Here is a 22,125-nt window from a genome sequence, read left to right as displayed (position 1 = left end):
AATGACATCATCCTTCACAATTACATTAAATACATACATACATTATTGTCCTGGCCATCTGCCTCCGCAAATTACAATTTGAAGTATCTTTGATTTCTGATAGAAGACCTCTATAAATTTATGGATTTTTGGTAAATTAGGGAAACTCAGCCTTTTTTTTTGCCTACTGTATTATACATATTATTGATGTCCCAGTCCTCGTCTCATCTCTGACCCCCACAATCATTCATGGCAGCACATCTAATGCCCGAAAAAATTAAATAACTGGGGCTAAAAAAGTAAAGTGAAATAAAATTATGATTTAGAACAAAAACTAGAAAAAATATGTATGAAATGCAGTCCTCATTCATATTTAATATTGAGTGCGGAGTTTTCTGTTCCCTGCCGCTTCCAAAAATTGAAAGACAAAAAAAAAATTTTAATATAAATTTTTAAACAGGGATCAATTTATGTGTGCGGGCAGGGACCTATAAATGTAGCCGACAATAATAAAAATGTAGAAAGGGGCCATTTAAATGTAATAAATTTTTTTTTATTAGTAATGTATATTAATATTGTGTTTAACCCCTTAAGTACTGAGGGTTTTTCGGTTTTTGCACTTTCGTTTTTTCCTCCTCACCTTTTAAAAATCATAACCCTTTCAATTTTGAACCAAAAAATCCATTTGATGGCTTATTTTTTGCGCCACCAATTCTACTTTGCAGTGATATCAGTCATTTTACCCAAAAATCTACAGCGAAACGAAAAAAAAATCATTGTGCGACAAAATTTAAGAAAAAACACAATTTTTTAACTTTTGGGGGCTTCCATTTCTATGCAGTAAATTTTTCAGTAAAAATGACACCTGATCTTTATTCTGTAGGTCCATGCGATTAAAATGATATCCTACTTATATCGGTTTGATTTTGTCGTACTTTTGGAAAAAATCATAACTGCATGCACGGAAATGTATACGTTTAAAATTGCCATCTTATGACCCCTATAACTTTTTTTTTTATGCGTATGGGGCGGTATGAGGGCTCATTTTTTGCACCGTGATCTGATGTTTTTAGCGATACCATTTTTGTATTGATTAGATTTTTTGATCGCTTTTTATTCATTTTTTCATGATATAAAAAGCGACCAAAAATACGTTATTTTGGACTTTGGAATTTTTTTGCGTGTACGCCATTGAGCGTGCGGTTTAATTAATGATACATTTTTATAGTTCGGACATTTACGCACGCGGCAATACCACATATGTTTATATTTATTTTTATTTACATGTTTTTTTTTTTATGGGAAAAGGTGGGGGATTTGAACTTTTATTAAGGAAAGGGTTAAATCACATTAACTTTTTTTTTACACTTTTTTTTGCAGTGTTATAGCTCCCATAGGGACCAATAGCACTGCACACACTGATTGCCAGCACTGTTCACTGCAAAGCCATAGCTTTGCAGTGATCAGTGTTATAGGCGGTCGATTGCTCAAGCCTGCATCTCAGGCTCGGAGCAATCAATCGCCGAAGGGACATGCCGGAGGCAGGTAAGAGAACCTCCGCTCATGTCCCATTTTCACTGCGGTGGTCCCGATCAGCCCCACTGAGCAGCCGGGCAGCTTTCACTTTCGCTTTAGACACAGCATTCAACTTTGAATGCCGTGTCTAAAGGGTTAATAGCGCGCGGGTCCCGGCTTCAGATACATGCCGGGACCGACCCGATATGACGTGGGGTCACCGCGTGACCCCGCATTATATCGCGGGAGCCGGCCAAGGACGTAAATATACGTCCTTGATCGTTAAGGAGTTAATAAAGTATGTTTTTCATTTTTTAATTCATGATGGGAGCTGTAATACCTGTACTAATAGACAGATCGCCCAGGGTGTCACTCCTGACACCCGATGCGATCATCCTATTTATTGCAGATATGGAGTGGCTTTCTCCTGCGTCGCATTTCTGCACTATACTCCGGCCAGCCAGTGATTTGAATAGAATTCACATCCCTTGTTCATATTTCCTGCAGAGAGCTGTGATTGTCCAGATGGTTCTAGTCAATCAAAGCTCTCTGTTGGAAATATGAATAATAGGTATATATACGGCATATACTCATACTACAGTGGGACATAAGAAGAGTGGCCGGCCGCCCACATCTATACATTATACAGGACGATAGCAGCAGGTGTCAGGAGTGACACCCGCTGTGATCTTTCCTTACCTGCAGGTACTACTGCTCCCAACATGAAGCACACTCTGCTCCATTCTGTGAGCTGTAGTACCTGCATTAATAGACATTTCGCAACAGGTGTCAGAAGTGACACCCCCTGTGATCTGTCTATTAATGCAGATACTACAGCTCCCAGCATGGAGCAGAGTGTGCTCCATGTTGGAAGCAGTAGTACCTGCAGTTAAGGACAGATCACAGCGGGTGTAACTCCTGACACCCGCTGCAATCATCCTATCTATTGCAGAGATGCGAGCGCAGGAGAAAGCCGCTCGCGTCTATACATTATACAGGACAATCGCAGCGGGTGTGTCGCTAATGAAGAAATTTGTTATTTCTAATCGAGCTGGAGTTCGGATTCATGAAATACGTAATGAATTAAACTTGGTCCGATTCGATTCGCTCATCTCTAATGATAAACCACCCTCTGCCTTTATTTTTATTATTTTTTTATTTTCTACCTTGATATTACTCTGTATTTTCTGCTCAGTCTCAGCCAGATTCACAGACCGGGAAGGGGCGTTACCCAGCAGGTGTGACATCATCTGAAGCCAGCCGAGGGGAGAACTTCCTACCTTACTCTACTATACACAGCACAGAGCTGTTCAGTTTGAGATGAGCTTTGATTGGCTAAGACCCCCCCCCCTCTGCACTCCAGACTGCATTTCCTGATTTTGGACTTCTGCCGAGCCAGCAGGAGTCCAAAGTCTGTGCAAGAGATATCTGTGCAAGAGATAGGGGGAAATGTATTCTGGACTAGAAAGGAGACACCTAGTGGCAGCTATTTTAAACACAAAGAAAACATAGAAAACTTAAAGGGTAGCTCCCACCATCCTTTTTTTATTTTTGCTAGCCCGTTCCCCCCCCCCCCCGCTATGGCACAAGCCCGTTCCCTCCCCTCCGCCCCGCATACCCCGTTCCCTCATTGCACTTGCAGTTACTGCAGAGTCTGGCAGCGGGCGTGCAGGGACAGCGGCGGCAACGAGTCGGCGGCGATGTGCGGGAGGAGTGGCCTCCCAGCCAGTGGCCAGGGAGCCAATGCGCTCGCTCCCGCCTGTCTGATTGAAAGGCAGGGAACGAGTGCAGCCTAACTGAAAAAGGACTGATTGCCACTCCAAAATCAGTCCTTTTTCAGTAGCCGGTTTTTAAATGTAAATTAAACCTTTTTAATGAAAAAAAAATAATAAAAGTATATTAGAGATATGTTGTAGTACATAAGTACTACAACATATCAAAAAATAAAGTTGGTGACAGTGCCCATTTAATTTTGTTTAAACAAAGTACATTAGAAAGATTTTATATTTACCATAAGGAGTGTAATAGAAAAAAATTTGTTTTAATCAGAATGCCCATTTAAGTATAATTCCACATTGTTTACAAGTGTCCAAATTCATTATTCCTGGACTTAACACAGGTAAGACCCATTTGACAAAAGGATTGTTGAACTTCCATGAAACTGTCAGGTAAACTAGACCACCTTGCCACATGACACAGCTATCTACCACTACCAAGGGACTACTGCACCCAGCTAGCCTGTCTATCACTCTGACCTTCTACTAAGTATCACAAATAGCTAATTTACTCACCAATACATTGTTCTCCTCGTTTCTGATATCCTCTGGGACATAGACAAGTGAATGATCCTCTTACATTGGTGCACACTTGATCTGCTCTGCAATTGTGGGTTCCAGTTAGACATTCATCTATGTCTAGCAGAAGAAAAAAAGACATGATTGTTATTAGCATAAAATGATTTTTTTTCCTGACAATGAAAAAAAAAATCTACTTGAAATTAAAACTAGATAATAGAAACATAGACAAACAAAGTAAAAAAAAATGAAACAAAACACAGTACAGAAGTTAGGGAACAGGTCAGGACACAATGTGCTAAACAGACACAGAAACAGAGAATGAATGAGCAGACAGATAAAAGATATCAGCCAGGTCAAGTCAAAATTATGATACGGCGAGGAACAAAATCAGTAAGCAAGAGAATAGTCAGTGGGCAAGCGAAGATAAAAAATGCAGATACACAAGTAATCAGAAGATAAAAAGCCACAAAAGTAGGATTGTGGCAATGAAGAAGTGACTGACTGAGGTACTGATAGCCCAGCCCCCGTAGGGTGTGGACAGCAAGGCCTAATACCTTTTGACTGTTTGTCTACTCCTCCTGATTGTAAGTAGTGCATCGGCTGATTACTGCTGCCAGAATCAGACACACCCATAACAATTATCCTTTGTTTCAATCTAAAATGAGCCTTATTCATCTCACAGCTTTCTTATGTCTTTTGACAGCTTTAAAGGGGTATTCCAGGAAAAAACTATATTTTTTTTATATCAACTGGCTCCAGAAAGTTAAACAGATTTGCAAATTACTTCTATTAAAAAAAATTGTAATCCTTCCAATAATTATCAGCTGCTGAAGTTGAGTTGTTCTTTTCTGTCTGGCAACGGTGCTCTCTGCTGTCATCTCTGCTTATCTTGGGAACTGCATAGAGTACAAGAGGTTTGCTATGGGGATTTGCTTCTACTCTGGACAGTTCCCAAGACAGGTGTCATCAGAGAGCACTTAGAAAAGAACAAGTCAACTTCAGCAGCTCATAAGTACTGAAAGGATTAAGATTTTTTAATAGAATTTACAAATCTGTTTATCTTTCTGGTGCCAGTTGATGTATATATCGCAAAGTGTTTTATAATTACATTAGGAACAATTTATTAAAAGTTTAGTTTTGTGACAGGTACTCTGTCAACATTTTTCTTAGCTGGAGTCTCGGTGCCGCCACTGATCGCTAGAGACCACCACTGATCGCTAGAGATAGCCCGATGGGAGAGCGTCACTGCATGCTTCACTTCACTGCTTGCTGCTTAATCAGACATAGCATTGCAGGAAATGTGCTCCTTTTATTGTTTTCTGCTACAGGTCAGTTCGAGCAGCAAAGTGGGGAGTGAAGTAATCTAAAGATTGTGCGGGTCTCAGTACTAAGAAGACTCTTACCGACTTAAATGCATAAATGATGCTTGTCTGACTGCTAACTGCAGTGAATGACTTCTTTAAAGGGGTCATTTTATAAATATTTTTACAAAATGTCTGGAAAGGCTGTTTAAAATCTATTTCAGCACATCAAGCATAATAATTCAGTTTTTATTATTTTTTGCTTCCATGTGTTCCCCTGGGTGCTGATCTGTTAGGATTCGCTCTGGGCTGAATCAGAATCCTTCTTCCTCTGGCAGCTGACAGGATATTTGCTCCTTATATCCCCTGCAGAAAATATACTGCCATGCTACTGCAGAGGCTCTGACCCTTTCTAGACAAGCTATTTTTATTGGCTGCTCTGTAGTGATCACTAACTGACAATTGGCTGGGGGGAGAGAGACTGAGCATGTGTGTCCTCCTCAGTACTAAGCATACTAGATGGGTGTGCACATTGCTATACATTTTGAACACCAGGTGGTGCCATTCTATGTAAGTAAATCTAACTCTTCACTGGATGAGTTTTGTGAACAGTGTGTAAATATAAAGTATTGTTACAACCCATAGTATTGTATTGATACAACCCATAAAGGCCGGTTTCACACAAGTATTATGGTTCTGTGGAGTGACTGTGCATTTACAGCAGCTTTTTCCAAACAGTGTGTCTCCAGCTGTTGCAAAACCACAACTCCCAGCATGCCCGGACAGCCAACGGCTGTCCGGGCATGCTGGGAGTTGTAGTTTTGCAAAAGCTGTGTTAGGATTCGGCTAGCTGGATGTGGATCCTCTGTGTCAGCGAGGGATTGGCGTGGACCGTGTCGGTGGACCGGTTTTAGGGTTGCTACTGGTTTTCACCAGAGCCCGCCGCAAAGCGGGATGGTCTTGCTGCGGCGGTAGCAACCAGGTTGTATCCACCGGCAACGGCTCAACCTCGCTGACTTCTGAGAAGGCGTGGGACAGAAGGACTAGGCAGAGACAAGGTCAGACGTAGCAGAAGGTCGGGGCAGGCGGCAAGGGTCATAGTCAATGAGGATAGCAGGAGATCTGGAACACAGGCTTTGGACAACACTAAACGCTTTCACTGGCACAAGGCAACAAGATCCGGCAAGGGAGTGCAGGGGAAGTGAGGTAATATGGACAGGGAGCAGGTGGAAGCTAATTAGGCTGATTGGGCCAGGCACCAATCACTGGTGCACTGGCCCTTTAAATCTTAGAGAGCTGGCGCGCGCGCCCTAAGGAGCGGAGCCGCGCGCGCCAGTACGTGACAGCCGAGGACCGGGACAGGTGAGTGACTTGGGACACGATTCGCGAGCGGGCGCGTCCAGCTATGCGAATCGCATCCCCGCCGACAATGTCAGTGCAGCGCTCCCGGTCAGCGGGTCTGACCGGGGCGCTGCAGAGAGAGGAACGCCGCGAGCGCTCCGGGGAGGAGCAGGGACCCGGAGCGCTCGGCGTAACAAGCTGGAGGCACGCTGTTTGGACACCACTGATTTACAGCTAAAGGGTATGTTCACACTGGTGGATTACCTACAGAATTTCCGCAGTGTATGTGCTGCGGAAAATCCGCAGCAGATAATCTGCTTCCATTGAATTCAATGGGTCCAAAGAAGAATCTGCAAAACTGCCTCTATTGGGGATTTTCTGATGACCCATTGAAGTCAATGGTAGCAAAATACGCTGAGGAATTTCCGCAGCAAATACGCTGCGGAAATTCTGCAGGTAATACGCCCGTGTGTACGTACCAAAAAACAGGATCTGTGCATGGCGGCCATATCTCTGATACTTCAGTATGGCTGACAGATATATATATTTTTTATAGAGGCAGGGTTACTATATCTTGAGATAAGTTCAGCTCCCAGAAGTCAGACCTGCACCTATCAGACACTTATAGCATATCTTGTAGATATGCCATAAAATATCCAGATAAGAATACCCATTTAACCTCCTTTATATTCAAAACCACGGTTACTCATCTCCAAGATGCCATAACCCCAAAAATTAGATTAGTTCACCACATTTATAGTTTTAAGCATGCCATAAACCACATCTTTTTTATGGAGGCCTACCCTATTCTCTAATAAGTCTACCTTCCTTTTGCCTCTGGTTCATTTTATCATTTCCCCTTGATACTTAATGCACATGCAGATACTGCTTATAGAGTACCTGTCACCAAACGAAACTTGTAATATATTGTTTCTTATGTAATTATAAGACAGGTTGCAATTTACATGTTGTTAAAGAGTACCTGTCATGATCTTGTTAAATTTTTTAATGCTCAGTTTCAGTCAGATTCACAGACTGGGAAGGGGCATTACCCAACAGGCTGTGACATCATCTGAAGACATACAGGGGAGAACTTCCTCCCTCACTCTGCTACATACTGTCCAGAGCAGTTCAGTGTGAGATGAGCTATGATTGGCTGAGGCTACACGTCTGCATGGCTGCAAACAATGGCTGCACACAATGGCCCTCATTTACTATTAGAAACCCAACATGTTTTGTCGGGTTGTGCGCCAGAAATTCTGTCTGTGCCAGATTTTGAGCCAGAATTGAAAAAAACCCTGCTAACTCTCCATTTTGCTGAGAAAACCCCAAAAAAGGGCATGGCCGCTGGAAAAAGGGGTGTTGTCTCCAAAGAGGGGCGTGTTCCTGACATTTTCACAAAAACCCAACATATTTATTAAGGTTTCCACATAAAATGTGGTGGATTTGAGCTGAGGAAAAACAGACAGATCAGAGCCTGTGTAAAAAAAAGCAAAGTGTAGGGAAAGTGGAAAATGTAGGGAAACCTTAGTTAATACCTTGGAAAATAAATTGTAGGGTATTAAAACCCACAAAGAAACTTACACCCCACTCTTAGTAAATAAGGGCCATTGTGTACAGGAGTACGATTTGGATAAGAAATCTTTGGATAAAATGTAATCTAGAAGAAAATCTTACTAAGCGGTATGTGGTTTCTTTAGAATGATAATTCTTGACCTACAAGGATTACCCTTTTCACTTGCTGCAACACGGTTCTGAAACCTGATTGAAACAAATTAGTCAGATTCTTGAGCCACTTCCAGCAGGGAAAATTCTTTCAGCATTATGCTGTTGATCTTGTTTAGTATTGTATGTCTGTGCTAATAGGTACTTCACACCTGTTGCTATGCTGAGATGTTTGTTCTCACCAGATATACATACTACAGTTCACCAATCAGGTAAAGGTACATGTGAATTCACATGTCTGTCAATCGCTGGTGTTTGAAATGTTGAGAAGTAAATAAATTTGAGGTAGTAGACAGGTTACAGGTTTTCCATTGGCATCCATGCAGGTTTGGACTGGCCCACACGGGTGCAGGTGAATCCCATGGTGGGTATCTAAGCTAGACTGGGCCCCCCTCTTATGTCTTCTTGTACCAGAGACATAGTCTCTGTGTCTTTGTTGTTGACTGGCAAGATGACAAGTTGGCGGAGAAGGTAGTAGAGAAGGGTCTGCTGGTACCTGTGTTGACAGATGATAGATGGCACTGAAAGAGTTAACCTATGAGACGTGTGTTACGCCGAGCGCTCCGGGTCCCAGCTCCTCCCCGGAGCGCTCGCTTCACTATCCCCGCGGCAGCGCTCCGGTCACGTCCTCTGACCCGGGGCGCTGCGATTCCGCTGCCAGCCGGGATGCGATTCGCGATGCGGGTAGCGCCCGCTCGCGATGCGCACCCCGGCTCCCCTACCTGACTCGCTCTCCGTCTGTTCTGTCCCGGCGCGCGCGGGCCCGCTCCCTAGGGCGCGCGCGCGCCGGGTCTCTGCGATTTAAAGGGCCACTGCGCCGCTGATTGGCGCAGTGGTTCCAATTAGTGTGTTCACCTGTGCACTTCCCTATATCACCTCACTTCCCCTGCACTCCCTTGCCGGATCTTGTTGCCTTAGTGCCAGTGAAAGCGTTCCTTGTGTGTTCCTTGCCTGTGTTTCCAGACCTTCTGCCGTTGCCCCTGACTACGATCCTTGCTGCCTGCCGCGACCTTCTGCTACGTCCGACCTTGCTTTTGCCTACTCCCTTGTACCGCGCCTATCATCAGCAGCCAGAGAGGTGAGCCGTTGCTAGTGGATACGACCTGGTCACTACCGCCGCAGCAAGACCATCCCGCTTTGCGGCGGGCTCTGGTGAAAACCAGTAGTGGCTTAGAACCGGTCCACTAGCACGGTCCACGCCAATCCCTCTCTGGCACAGAGGATCCACTACCTGCCAGCCGGCATCGTGACAGTAGATCCGGCCATGGATCCCGCTGAAGTTCCTCTGCCAGTTGTCGCTGACCTCACCACGGTGGTCGCCCAGCAGTCACAACAGATAGCGCAACAAGGCCAACAGCTGTCTCAACTGACCGTTATGCTACAACAGTTACTACCACAGCTTCAGCAGTCATCTCCTCCGCCAGCTCCTGCACCTCCTCCGCAGCGAGTGGCCGCTCCTGGGATACGCTTATCCTTGCCGGATAAATTTGATGGGGACTCTAAGTTTTGCCATGGCTTTCTTTCCCAATGTTCCCTGCATCTGGAGATGATGTCGGACCTGTTTCCCACTGAAAGGTCTAAGGTGGCTTTCGTAGTCAGCCTTCTGTCCGGAAAAGCCCTGTCATGGGCCACACCGCTCTGGGACCGCAATGACCCCGTCACTGCCTCTGTACACTCCTTCTTCTCGGAAATCCGAAGTGTCTTTGAGGAACCTGCCCGAGCCTCTTCTGCTGAGACTGCCCTGTTGAACCTGGTCCAGGGTAATTCTTCCGTTGGCGAGTATGCCGTACAATTCCGTACTCTTGCTTCAGAATTGTCCTGGAATAATGAGGCCCTCTGCGCGACCTTCAAAAAAGGCCTATCCAGCAACATTAAAGATGTTCTGGCCGCACGAGAAATTCCTGCTAATCTACATGAACTTATTCACCTAGCCACTCGCATTGACATGCGTTTTTCCGAAAGGCGTCAGGAACTCCGCCAAGATATGGACTCTGTTCGCACGAGGCGTTTCTTCTCCTCGGCTCCTCTCTCCTCTGGTCCCCTGCAATCTGTTCCTGTGCCTCCCGCCGTGGAGGCTATGCAGGTCGACCGGTCTCGCCTGACACCTCAAGAGAGGACACGACGCCGTATGGAGAACCTCTGCCTGTACTGTGCTAGTACCGAACACTTCCTGAGAGATTGTCCTATCCGTCCTCCCCGCCTGGAAAGACGTACGCTGACTCCGCACAAAGGTGAGACAGTCCTTGATGTCTACTCTGCTTCTCCACGTCTTACTGTGCCTGTGCGGATGTCTGCCTCTGCCTTCTCCTTCTCTACAGTGGCCTTCTTGGACTCTGGATCTGCAGGAAATTTTATTTTGGCCTCTCTCGTCAACAGGTTCAACATCCCGGTGACCAGTCTCGCCAGACCCCTCTACATCAATTGTGTAAATAATGAAAGATTGGACTGTACCATACGTTTCCGCACGGAGCCCCTTCTTATGAGCATCGGATCTCATCATGAGAGGATTGAACTTTTGGTCCTCCCCAATTGCACCTCGGAAATTCTCCTTGGACTTCCCTGGCTTCAACTTCATTCCCCTACCCTGGATTGGTCCACTGGGGAGATCAAGAGTTGGGGGTCCTCTTGTTCCAAGAACTGTCTAAAACCGGTTCCCAGTAACCCTTGCCGTAACTCTGTGGTTCCTCCAGTAACCGGTCTCCCTAAGGCCTATATGGACTTCGCGGATGTTTTCTGCAAAAAACAAGCTGAGACTCTACCTCCTCACAGGCCTTATGATTGCCCTATCGACCTCCTCCCGGGCACTACTCCACCCCGGGGCAGAATTTATCCTCTCTCTGCCCCAGAGACTCTTGCCATGTCCGAATACGTCCAGGAGAATCTAAAAAAGGGCTTTATCCGTAAATCCTCCTCTCCTGCCGGAGCCGGATTTTTCTTTGTGTCCAAAAAAGATGGCTCCCTACGTCCTTGCATTGACTACCGCGGTCTTAATAAAATCACGGTTAAGAACCGCTACCCCTTACCCCTCATCTCTGAACTCTTTGATCGCCTCCAAGGTGCCCACATCTTCACTAAATTGGACTTAAGAGGCGCCTATAACCTCATCCGCATCAGAGAGGGGGACGAGTGGAAAACGGCATTTAACACCAGAGATGGACACTTTGAGTATCTGGTCATGCCCTTTGGACTGTGCAACGCCCCTGCCGTCTTCCAAGACTTTGTCAATGAAATTTTTCGTGATCTGTTATACTCCTGTGTTGTTGTATATCTGGACGATATCCTAATTTTTTCTGCCAATCTAGAAGAACACCGCCAGCATGTCCGTATGGTTCTTCAGAGACTTCGTGACAACCAACTCTATGCCAAAATTGAGAAATGTCTGTTTGAATGCCAATCTCTTCCTTTTCTAGGATATTTGGTTTCTGGCCAGGGACTACAGATGGATCCAGACAAACTCTCTGCCGTCTTAGATTGGCCACGCCCCTCCGGACTCCGTGCTATCCAACGCTTTTTGGGGTTCGCCAATTATTACAGGCAATTTATTCCACATTTTTCTACCATTGTGGCTCCTATCGTGGCTTTAACCAAAAAAAATGCTGATCCCAAGTCCTGGCCTCCTCAAGCAGAAGACGCCTTTAAACGACTCAAGTCTGCCTTTTCTTCGGCTCCCGTCCTCTCCAGACCTGACCCTTCCAAACCCTTCCTATTGGAGGTTGATGCCTCCTCAGTGGGAGCTGGAGCTGTTCTTCTACAAAAAAATTCTTCCGGGCATGCTGTCACTTGTGGTTTTTTCTCTAGGACCTTCTCTCCAGCGGAGAGGAACTACTCCATCGGGGATCGAGAGCTTCTAGCCATTAAATTAGCACTTGAGGAATGGAGGCATCTGCTGGAGGGATCAAGTTCTCCTGTTATTATCTACACCGACCACAAGAACCTCTCCTACCTCCAGTCTGCCCAACGGCTGAATCCTCGCCAGGCCCGGTGGTCTCTGTTCTTTGCCCGATTTAATTTTGAGATTCACTTTCGTCCTGCCGATAAGAACATTAGGGCCGATGCTCTCTCTCGTTCCTCGGATGCCTCAGAAGTTGAACTCTCTCCGCAACACATCATTCCACCTGACTGCCTGATCTCCACTTCTCCTGCCTCCATCAGGCAGACTCCTCCAGGAAAGACCTTTGTTTCTCCTCGCCAACGCCTCGGAATCCTCAAATGGGGTCACTCCTCCCATCTCGCAGGTCATGCGGGTATCAAGAAATCTGTGCAACTCATCTCCCGCTTCTATTGGTGGCCGACACTGGAGACGGATGTTGTGGACTTTGTGCGAGCCTGCACTATCTGTGCCCGGGATAAGACTCCTCGCCAGAAGCCCGCTGGTTTTCTTCATCCTCTGCCTGTCCCCGAACAGCCTTGGTCTCTGATTGGTATGGATTTTATTACTGATTTACCCCCTTCCCGTGGCAACACTGTTATTTGGGTGGTCGTTGATCGATTCTCCAAAATGGCACATTTCATCCCTCTTCCTGGTCTTCCTTCTGCGCCTCAGTTGGCTAAACAATTTTTTGTACACATTTTTCGTCTTCACGGGTTGCCTACGCAGATTGTCTCGGATAGAGGCGTCCAATTCGTGTCTAAATTCTGGAGGGCTCTCTGTAAACAACTCAAGATTAAATTAAATTTTTCTTCTGCATATCATCCCCAGTCCAATGGACAAGTAGAAAGGATTAACCAGATCTTGGGTGATTATTTGCGACATTTTGTTTCCTCCCGCCAGGATGACTGGGCAGATCTCCTCCCATGGGCCGAATTCTCGTATAACTTCAGGGTCTCTGAGTCTTCCTCCAAATCCCCATTTTTCGTGGTGTACGGCCGTCACCCTCTTCCCCCCCTCCCTACTCCCTTGCCCTCTGGTCTGCCCGCTGTGGATGAAATTTCTCGTGACCTTTCCATCATATGGAGAGAGACCCAAAATTCTCTCTTACAGGCTTCATCACGCATGAAGAAGTTCGCGGATAAGAAAAGAAGAGCTCCCCCCGTTTTTTCCCCTGGAGACAAGGTATGGCTCTCCGCTAAATATGTCCGCTTCCGTGTCCCTAGCTACAAGTTGGGACCACGCTATCTTGGTCCTTTCAAAATTTTGTGTCAAATTAATCCTGTCTCTTATAAACTTCTTCTTCCTCCCTCTCTTCGTATCCCTAATGCCTTTCACGTCTCTCTTCTCAAACCACTCATCCTCAACCGTTTTTCTCCCAAATCTGTTCCTCCCACTCCTGTTTCCGGCTCCTCGGACATCTTCTCGGTCAAAGAAATTTTAGCTGCCAAAAAGGTCAGAGGGAAAAAATTTTTTTTAGTGGACTGGGAGGGTTGTGGTCCTGAAGAGAGATCCTGGGAACCTGAGGACAACATCCTAGACAAAAGTCTGCTCCTCAGGTTCTCAGGCTCTAAGAAGAGGGGGAGACCCAAGGGGGGGGGTACTGTTACGCCGAGCGCTCCGGGTCCCCGCTCCTCCCCGGAGCGCTCGCTTCACTCTCCCCGCGGCAGCGCTCCGGTCACGTCCTCTGACCCGGGGAGCTGCGATTCCGCTGCCAGCCGGGATGCGATTCGCGATGCGGGTAGCGCCCGCTCACGATGCGCACCCCGGCTCCCCTACCTGACTCGCTCTCCGTCTGTTCTGTCCCGGCGCGCGCGGCCCCGCTCCCTAGGGCGCGCGCGCGCCGGGTCTCTGCGATTTAAAGGGCCACTGCGCCGCTGATTGGCGCAGTGGTTCCAATTAGTGTGTTCACCTGTGCACTTCCCTATATCACCTCACTTCCCCTGCACTCCCTTGCCGGATCTTGTTGCCTTAGTGCCAGTGAAAGCGTTCCTTGTGTGTTCCTTGCCTGTGTTTCCAGACCTTCTGCCGTTGCCCCTGACTACGATCCTTGCTGCCTGCCCCGACCTTCTGCTACGTCCGACCTTGCTTTTGCCTACTCCCTTGTACCGCGCCTATCATCAGCAGCCAGAGAGGTGAGCCGTTGCTAGTGGATACGACCTGGTCACTACCGCCGCAGCAAGACCATCCCGCTTTGCGGCGGGCTCTGGTGAAAACCAGTAGTGGCTTAGAACCGGTCCACTAGCACGGTCCACGCCAATCCCTCTCTGGCACAGAGGATCCACTACCTGCCAGCCGGCATCGTGACAACGTGAATATGTTCAGATAAGTAGTTCCTGAGGTGGTAGATTCCCTGAGAACAAAAACTGCAGGTTGGCTCCTTGCAGCAACACATTCATCTGGCCTGACCGGAGGTTCACAAAGGCAGCTAAGGGGCCCTCCAACTTTTATTCTTGTAAACTCCTTCAGGTCAGGGAAAAGTCCATGTACAGAATATCCTGTAGAAATCAGTGTAATAGCCGGTACTGGTTAATGTGATCCAAGCAGTCTTTGGCAACTAACTCTAATTGAAAAATAAAATATGTGGTCTTTAGTCAATGTGGCCTGGAAAAGAAAGCATAGAAAGCATAATTGTACTAGAAAGCAAATTGTACTAGCCTTACTTTTAATTCTAGAAGGTTAATGTAATGACTCGCCCGTGTTTGACCCGAAGGGCTAAACTTCCTTGAGTTTTTGTTTAGTTGGTTGCTGTGGCTACGCCTAGCTGTCTGGGCTAATCAGCTGATCCTGCTGGGAATCAAACCTGTGTAGCTGGCTATTTAAACCTGCAGTGTTCCTTCAGTCCTTGCCAGTGAAAGACTTTGTATAGTAACCAGCATTCTTACAGTGTTTTCTGTCTTCAGGTTATTGATTCTTGGCTTTCTGACCCTTCTTCTGTATTTGCATCTTGGTCCCTCGACAAATCCTGTTGCTGACTCGGCTAGCTTTGACTCTGACTTCTGTGTGCTTGTTTAGTCTTATTTCTGTAAGTGTTTGTGTGCCTCCAGCTGTTTCTGACTTTTTGTCAGTTTTGTATTTTGACAGTGACTGTCATCATTTATATAGGAAGGGACCGGCACCGTGGTTGTGGACCCTCTGCTTAGGGTGGGTACACAAGTAGGCAGGGACAGAGGGAGTGAGCGAGATCAGGGCTTCACTCTAGCCCTGCCCGACATCAGAGATGGCAGCAGAGAACAGAAAACATGTGTGTATGAGATTAACTCCTAGGCAAGATCTGTCATTACATAGTAACACATAAATGTTCAATTTGACAGTATAAGACTAAAATTTTGCATATATTATAGTATTTATTCAGATTATGCTTCATTAAACCATTAGACACCTGAATTGGGACTCTGCATTATGAGGTCAGTCTGACTTCCCCCCATTGTGTACCTTTTGGTGCAAACAAAGATCAAATATTTTGGATTTTAACATGATTGTTCCTATGTTAACCAAACGATAAGTAAAGAGAGGAGTATCTGACAGTGACTGATATCCTCTGCCTATGTTAATAAACATGCAGCCCATTTATGACTGATAGTTCTAAGACAAAACGGATTGGTCAAAATGTTTGCCTGCCTGTTGAGGTTTTTGTGGCCTATTTTTAATTGATGGCCTATCTGATTGGTAGGAAAGGGAATTCTTTTATATGTGAAGCATTTCTATAGAAGATGAGAATGTGATGTATGCACATTTGATAGTACACTAATAGGGTAAATGCAGCCTATCTAAAAAAAAAAGCTAAAGCTAGGGTATATGGTGTATATTATAATGAATTTAAGGGGCTATGATGTATAATATATTACATTTCAGGGGACATGATATATATTATAATAAATACAGGGTGTATGGTATATTATAATGAATTTCAGGGGGTATGGTGTGTATTATAAATAACAGCGTTGCCTGATCTTCCTACCTGAACCTAGTGGTAAAGGAAATGCAACAATGATGCTTCTATTCTCATATCCCTTCCATATATCTGTCAGGATCCGGACTGGCAGGAGCTAGCAGGAGCTGGAGGTGGATCCGCTGTGCCAGAGAGGAGATGACGTGGGCCGTACCAGGGGAACAGAGTCTAAGGAGTTACTGGTTTTCACCAGAGCCCGCCGCAAAGTGGGATGGTCTTGCTGTGGCAGGTAACCTCCAGGTCGTTCCACCCAGTAGCGACTCCACCTCTCTGGCTGCTGAGATGAGGCAAGGTACAAGAGGATCAGCCAGAGGCGAGGTCAGACATAGCAAAAGGTCAGGGCAGACGGCAACATTTCTCAGGCGGTAGTCAATAGCAACAGGTTCAGCAACAGGCAGGGAATACACACAAACGCTTTCTCTAGGGCACTAAGGCAACAAAGATCCGGCAGAAAGTTGTTGGAGGAGATGGTACTTATAGGCAGTGCACAGGTGCAGGCCTAATTAAGTTAAAGCAGAACCTTTAACCCTTGATTAACCAATTTGGACCAGGCACCAATCACTGGTGCACTGGCCCTTTAAATTTAAGAGTCCTGGCACGCGCGCGCCCTATAGAGCGGGGACACGCACGCCGAGACCGGGTGACCAGAGCGCTGCCTGGGGACACACGCTGTGAGCGCAGTGAGGTAAGCAGTGTGCCCGGAGCGCTCAGCATAACAATATCCCGACTTTATATCTCGTCCTCATGCCCTGATCTTATGTCCCATCCTCATGTTCCATACTTTCCCACCCTTATGTCCTGTCCACATATCCCATCCTCATATCCTGACCACATATTCCATTCTCATATTCTATCCTCATAATTTATCCTTATATGCCGTCCTCATATCCCGACCTCATATCCTTATCCTCATGTCCTTATGCCCTGACCTTATGTTTGATCCTCATGTCACCCCCTTATGTCCTGCCTTCTTGTCCCACCCTTATGTCCTGTCCATATGTCCCAACCTCATATCCCGTCCTCATGTTCTGACCTCATATTCCATCCTCATATCCAATCCTCATATCCTGACCTCATATTCCATCCTCATATCCAATCCTCATATCCCATCCTCATACTCTGACTTCATATTCCATCCTCATATCCCATTCCCATATGCTGACCTTCTATTCCATGTTCATTTCCAATCTTCATATCCTGTCCTCATATCCTGTCCTCATATCCTGTCCTCATATCCTGTCCTCATATCCTGTCCACCGCATCTATACTCTGGACCGGCCTGCCAGACAGTAGTCAGTATGTTTTAAAGTCTCTGGCAATCTCTGCAGCCCGAAAGTGACACAATCAGAAGATGTACCAGATTTTTGTGATTCGTCCTGTTGACCTAATTACCTAGAAACTGCCCTAGTGTTAGCATTTTGTCTAGGATATCAAAATTCCAGTAGGTTGGAAATTGCCTATAGCAACCATTCAGATTACTTGTTTCATTTTAAAAAGAAAAGAAAAAAGCTGATTGGTAGCGATGAGCTGGTCAACTTTTCCTCTGCACTCTCCCTACAATCTCCAAGATTTATCAAACTGTGTGAGAGCAAAGGTGGAGAGATGTTTCCGCAGCAGCCAATCACAGCTCAGCTTTCACTTTATCAGAGCTCATTAGCTGAGCTGTGATTGGTTGCTGTGGGAAAATCACTGTATTTTTTCTCACACACAGTTTGATAAATCTGGGCAAGTCTCCTCCAATGTCTTAAAAATTGTGGGAGAATGGCTCAAAGAGACTCTGTCACCAAATCTAAGGCCCTTTTTGAGTCCAACATAATCCCAGTGACAGAGACCCCGAGCAAAATGCTATTGTACATTTCTTTGTGATTCCCATAGATGTGATTATAGTCCTGCTTATCACCAAGGACTTTTATCACTACAAGTCAACTACAAATAAAAAGTTAAATAGCATTCTACTCAGACTTTCTAAGATATGGCAGCATATATCTGGGGGTTAATGAATTGGTCAACTTAAAGCCCTCACCACAATCTCACAAAAAATTGTGGGGCAGAACTCAAAGAGCCTGTGCAAGCCTGTGAGCAGAGAGACAAGCCTGGCCCAGTTACACCTGTATGAAAGGAGGAATGGTCCAAAATTTCAGCAACTAATTGCAAGTAGGCAACCCAAAAATTTTGACCCAAGTTAGACAATGTAAAGGCATTGCTGACAAATACTAACCACATGTATGTAAACTTCTGACCCCCTGGGAATAAAGCTTTAAAAAATAAAAGATGAAAAAAAAAAAAAAAACACTGTTTCTAAGGTTGTGAACAGGTTATGTACTAGAACTAAATCTCAGGAATTGTGATTAGTCTATAGAATGTACCTAAAACACATAGATAGCCAGCGCAACAACCAAATGCTATGGCAGACACAAAATACACAAAAAGAAGCACTTTATACTTGATCACAAAGGTAAAATTGAGACTCTTAGTGCACTTTTTGATCAAAATGTGTTCCCCATCCACCACGGAGATGGGGGACATGCTCATTTCGGATGGGACCCTAGCATGCTCACTCTACTTACCTCTTCTGAGCATAAAGCCTTTAACTGGGTCTTACAGGGTCCTGCTTAATTTAAAAACCTTTTGCTTATGGATCCTACAGAGACTTTATGCCCAGAAGAAATGAGTAAAGTGAGCGTGTTAGGGTCCCAACCAAAATGAGTGGGACCCCATCTCCGTGGTGGATAGTTGACTCGTTTTGATCAAATACAATGCTGCAACCTTCTTGTTGTGTAAAATGTGGCTAAGGTATAGTTATGACTCCAACCATATAAACACTGACATATAGACATATTCGGACACAAAAAAAAACAAAAAAAAAAAACACCTGAAAGTAACCACACAGCCATTAACATACCCACATACAGACAAGCACACTCATATACATTTTTATTGGCAGTTGCTTAGCACATTTAGGATGATATTCTTATGCTTAGCATATATATATATATATACATATATATATATTTATATATATATAGATAGATAACATCGGTTAATCTTCAAATTCTCAATGCACACCATTACACTTTTTTTTCAGACTCGTACTCCTATAAAAATATTAACATTCTATTCCAAATAAGAACGTAAATAGAAAGTTCAAAGTCATTTTCTGTGTGAGTCATGAGTAAGTATCTGCTTACATTATCAGATTTAAACTGTGCAATGCTCAGAAGGGAGTGGACAACTATATCTAAACAGAAGGTCCTTTAGTGTTCAGCATGATGTCAGAAAGAGCATTACAGCTCCCTCGGGTCAACTATTATTTTTAATATGGGTCCCACAACATCACGTTGCTCGTAAAATATAATTTAGTGCCGCTGGAGTGGAAGAAAAAGGTCATACATCTGTAGGTAATTACACCAGGGTGCACATCGTGTTTTCATTAACTCTACAATAAAATCAACGCAAAGTGTGACTTTTGATGCATGCATGTGTGCAGCTTTATTCCCACATGAATTACACTTTTAGCACGTAAAATGAAGAAATTTCAGTTTTGCTGCGAGAACCGAGGATAATCTGTAGATCGTAAAATCTATGCCAGTCTTCTGGGTAAAACTGCTAGAGCATGTAAGTTTAAGCTTTATGTACACAACTGTACTATCTCTAATCGTATTAAGAAATATGGATCTAAAAGAAATCATGCAATGTTCCTTTAAATCACACACTAGGAAGATATCCTTCCCTAGAAATATTCCTTCTAGAATGTCTTTTAGAAGAGAGTATTTTCATAATATAGAACAAAAGGCATATGGTATCACATGGAACGCCTAAGGCTCAGCAGTACTTTCTTGTACTCTTTTTAAGACTAATAATATTATTATTAATGACAACAACAACAGTAATCATAATAATAATAATAATCATAATAATAATAATTCACTTTGATTTAATTGGGTAAACCTATTCAGGTTGCCCCTGGAATGCCCCCCATGCACCAAGCTTCTTCATTTGCAGACGAAGAAAAAGAAGAATTTGGAAAGAAAGAAGACACGAATCTGCAAACGGTAAGTACCACTGTCATCAGTGTCCCCTGCACTTCAAGCCTATACCAATTGGTTAGTACGGGTGGTGCTGATGACAAATTTTCTTTAATATACAAATGACCAAAAATGCTAACTTTTAGGGGTTGTCTTTAAAAAAGAAACAGTACCAGACTTTAACTTCATGCTTCTGGTCAATTGTAGTTATTGTTTTTTAGGGGTGTTTTTTTTTTTTTTTTTTAAGCCAAAACCCTTTTTGATCCATCGGAACCCAAAAACTAATTTTAAATGTAAAAAAGCAAATTCAGCATGAACTGGCAAAAAATTTCTCCTGGCCTCGGCTGGCAGACATTTCCCTGGATCATCTTACTACATTAATACCAGTAGCCCTGTATATTTTGTTTTACAAGGAATATATCCAGGGCTCACGTCCTGCAGGGACACATAGGAACGGAGTTCCTGCACTTAATCACAGCAGGAACACTGTTCCCATTAGCAGGAGTCCTGCAGGACCAGCATTTTGGGAGGCAGGGGCTCAAGTAAGAAAATGGGCAGTTCATTTACCTTGATATCACTGCTATCAGCGGCAGCACTGTCCAGGAAAAAGGCCACCTAAGGAGGAGACATCAAAAGGGCAGGGGCTCAAGCCTCCTTTCTAGTCTGTGTGTGCACGTCCCTGCTTGAGTGGAAATCTTGGGTGAGTTACTACACCTTTTTGCTCAGAACTTGACCCCTGAATATATCTAACCTTTTCTGAAATGTATCTTCACTCTTAGCTGTTTCCAAACCCTGTGGTAGCATGTTCCATATTTTTACAGTTCAAACACTTGAATAACGGTTTCAAACTGTGATGAAATTGTATTTCTGTTAAACATACACAGTAAAAAAGAACACATAGGTTTTTAATAGGGACCATTAACCCCTTAAGGACGCAGCCCATTTTCACCTTAACCCCTTAAGGACGCAGGACGCAAATGTACGTCCTGGTGCGGTGGTACTTAACGCACCAGGACGTACATTTACGTCCTAAGCATAACCGCGGGCATCGGAGCGATGTCCGTGTCATGCGCGGCTGATCCCGGCTGCTGATAGCAGCCAGGGACCCGCCGGCAATGGCTGACGCCCGCGATCTCGCGGGCGTCCGCCATTAACCCCTCAGGTGCCGGGATCAATACAGATCCCGGCATCTGCGGCAGTGCGCAATTTGAATGAATGATCGGATCGCCCGCAGCGCTGCTGCGGGGATCCGATCATTCATAACGCCGCACGGAGGTCCCCTCTCCTTCCTCCGTGCGGCTCCCGGCGTCTCCTGCTCTGGTCTGTGATCGAGCAGACCAGAGCAGAAGATGACCGAAAACACTGATCTGTTCTATGTCCTATACATAGAACAGATCAGTATTAGCAATCATGGTATTGCTATGAATAGTCCCCTATGGGGACTATTCAAGTGTAAAAAAAAATGTAAAAAAATGTAAAAGTAAAAGTAAAAAAAAAGTGAAAAATCCCCTCCCCCAATAAAAAAGTAAAACGTCCGTTTTTTCCTATTTTACCCCCAAAAAGCGTAAAAATTTTTTTTATAGACATATTTGGTATCGCCGCGTGTGTAAATGTCCGAACTATTAAAATAAAATGTTAATGATCCCGTACGGTTAACGGCGTGAACGAAAAAAAAAAAAAAGTCCAAAATTCCTACTTTTTTTATACATTTTATTAAAAAAAAAAATTATAAAAAATGTATTAAAAGTTTTTTGCAAATGTGGTATCAAAAAAAATTACAGATCATGGCGCAAAAAATGAGCCCCCATACCGCCGCTTATACGGAAAAATAAAAAAGTTAGGGGTCATCAAAATAAAGGGATTATAAACGTACTAATTTGGTTAAAAAGTTTGTGATTTTTTTTAAGCGCAACAATAATATAAAAGTATGTAATAATGGGTGTCATTTTAATCGTATTGACCCTCAGAATAAAGAACACATGTCATTTTTACCATAAATTGTACGGCGTGAAAACGAAACCTTCCAAAATTAGCAAAATTGCGTTTTTCGTTTTAATTTCCCCACAAAAATAGTGTTTTTTGGTTGCGCCATACATTTTATGATATAATGAGTTATGTCATT

General features: G+C 44.5%; 1 protein-coding gene across 1 annotated transcript in view; it reads right to left on the bottom strand.

Moving 5' to 3' along the window:
- The window catches only part of EFEMP1 (EGF containing fibulin extracellular matrix protein 1), a 92,888-nt gene that overhangs the window by 31,805 nt on the left and 38,958 nt on the right, over window positions 1-22,125 (bottom strand). The window contains exon 5 of the mRNA XM_056567718.1: window positions 3,786-3,908. Within this exon, the coding sequence (XP_056423693.1) occupies window positions 3,786-3,908 (123 nt within the window). The remainder of the gene's footprint in view (window positions 1-3,785; window positions 3,909-22,125) is intronic.

Source organism: Hyla sarda, chromosome 3, assembly GCF_029499605.1.
Source record: "Hyla sarda isolate aHylSar1 chromosome 3, aHylSar1.hap1, whole genome shotgun sequence".
NCBI lineage: Eukaryota > Metazoa > Chordata > Amphibia > Anura > Hylidae > Hyla > Hyla sarda.
This window is presented reverse-complemented; position numbering and strand designations above follow the sequence as displayed.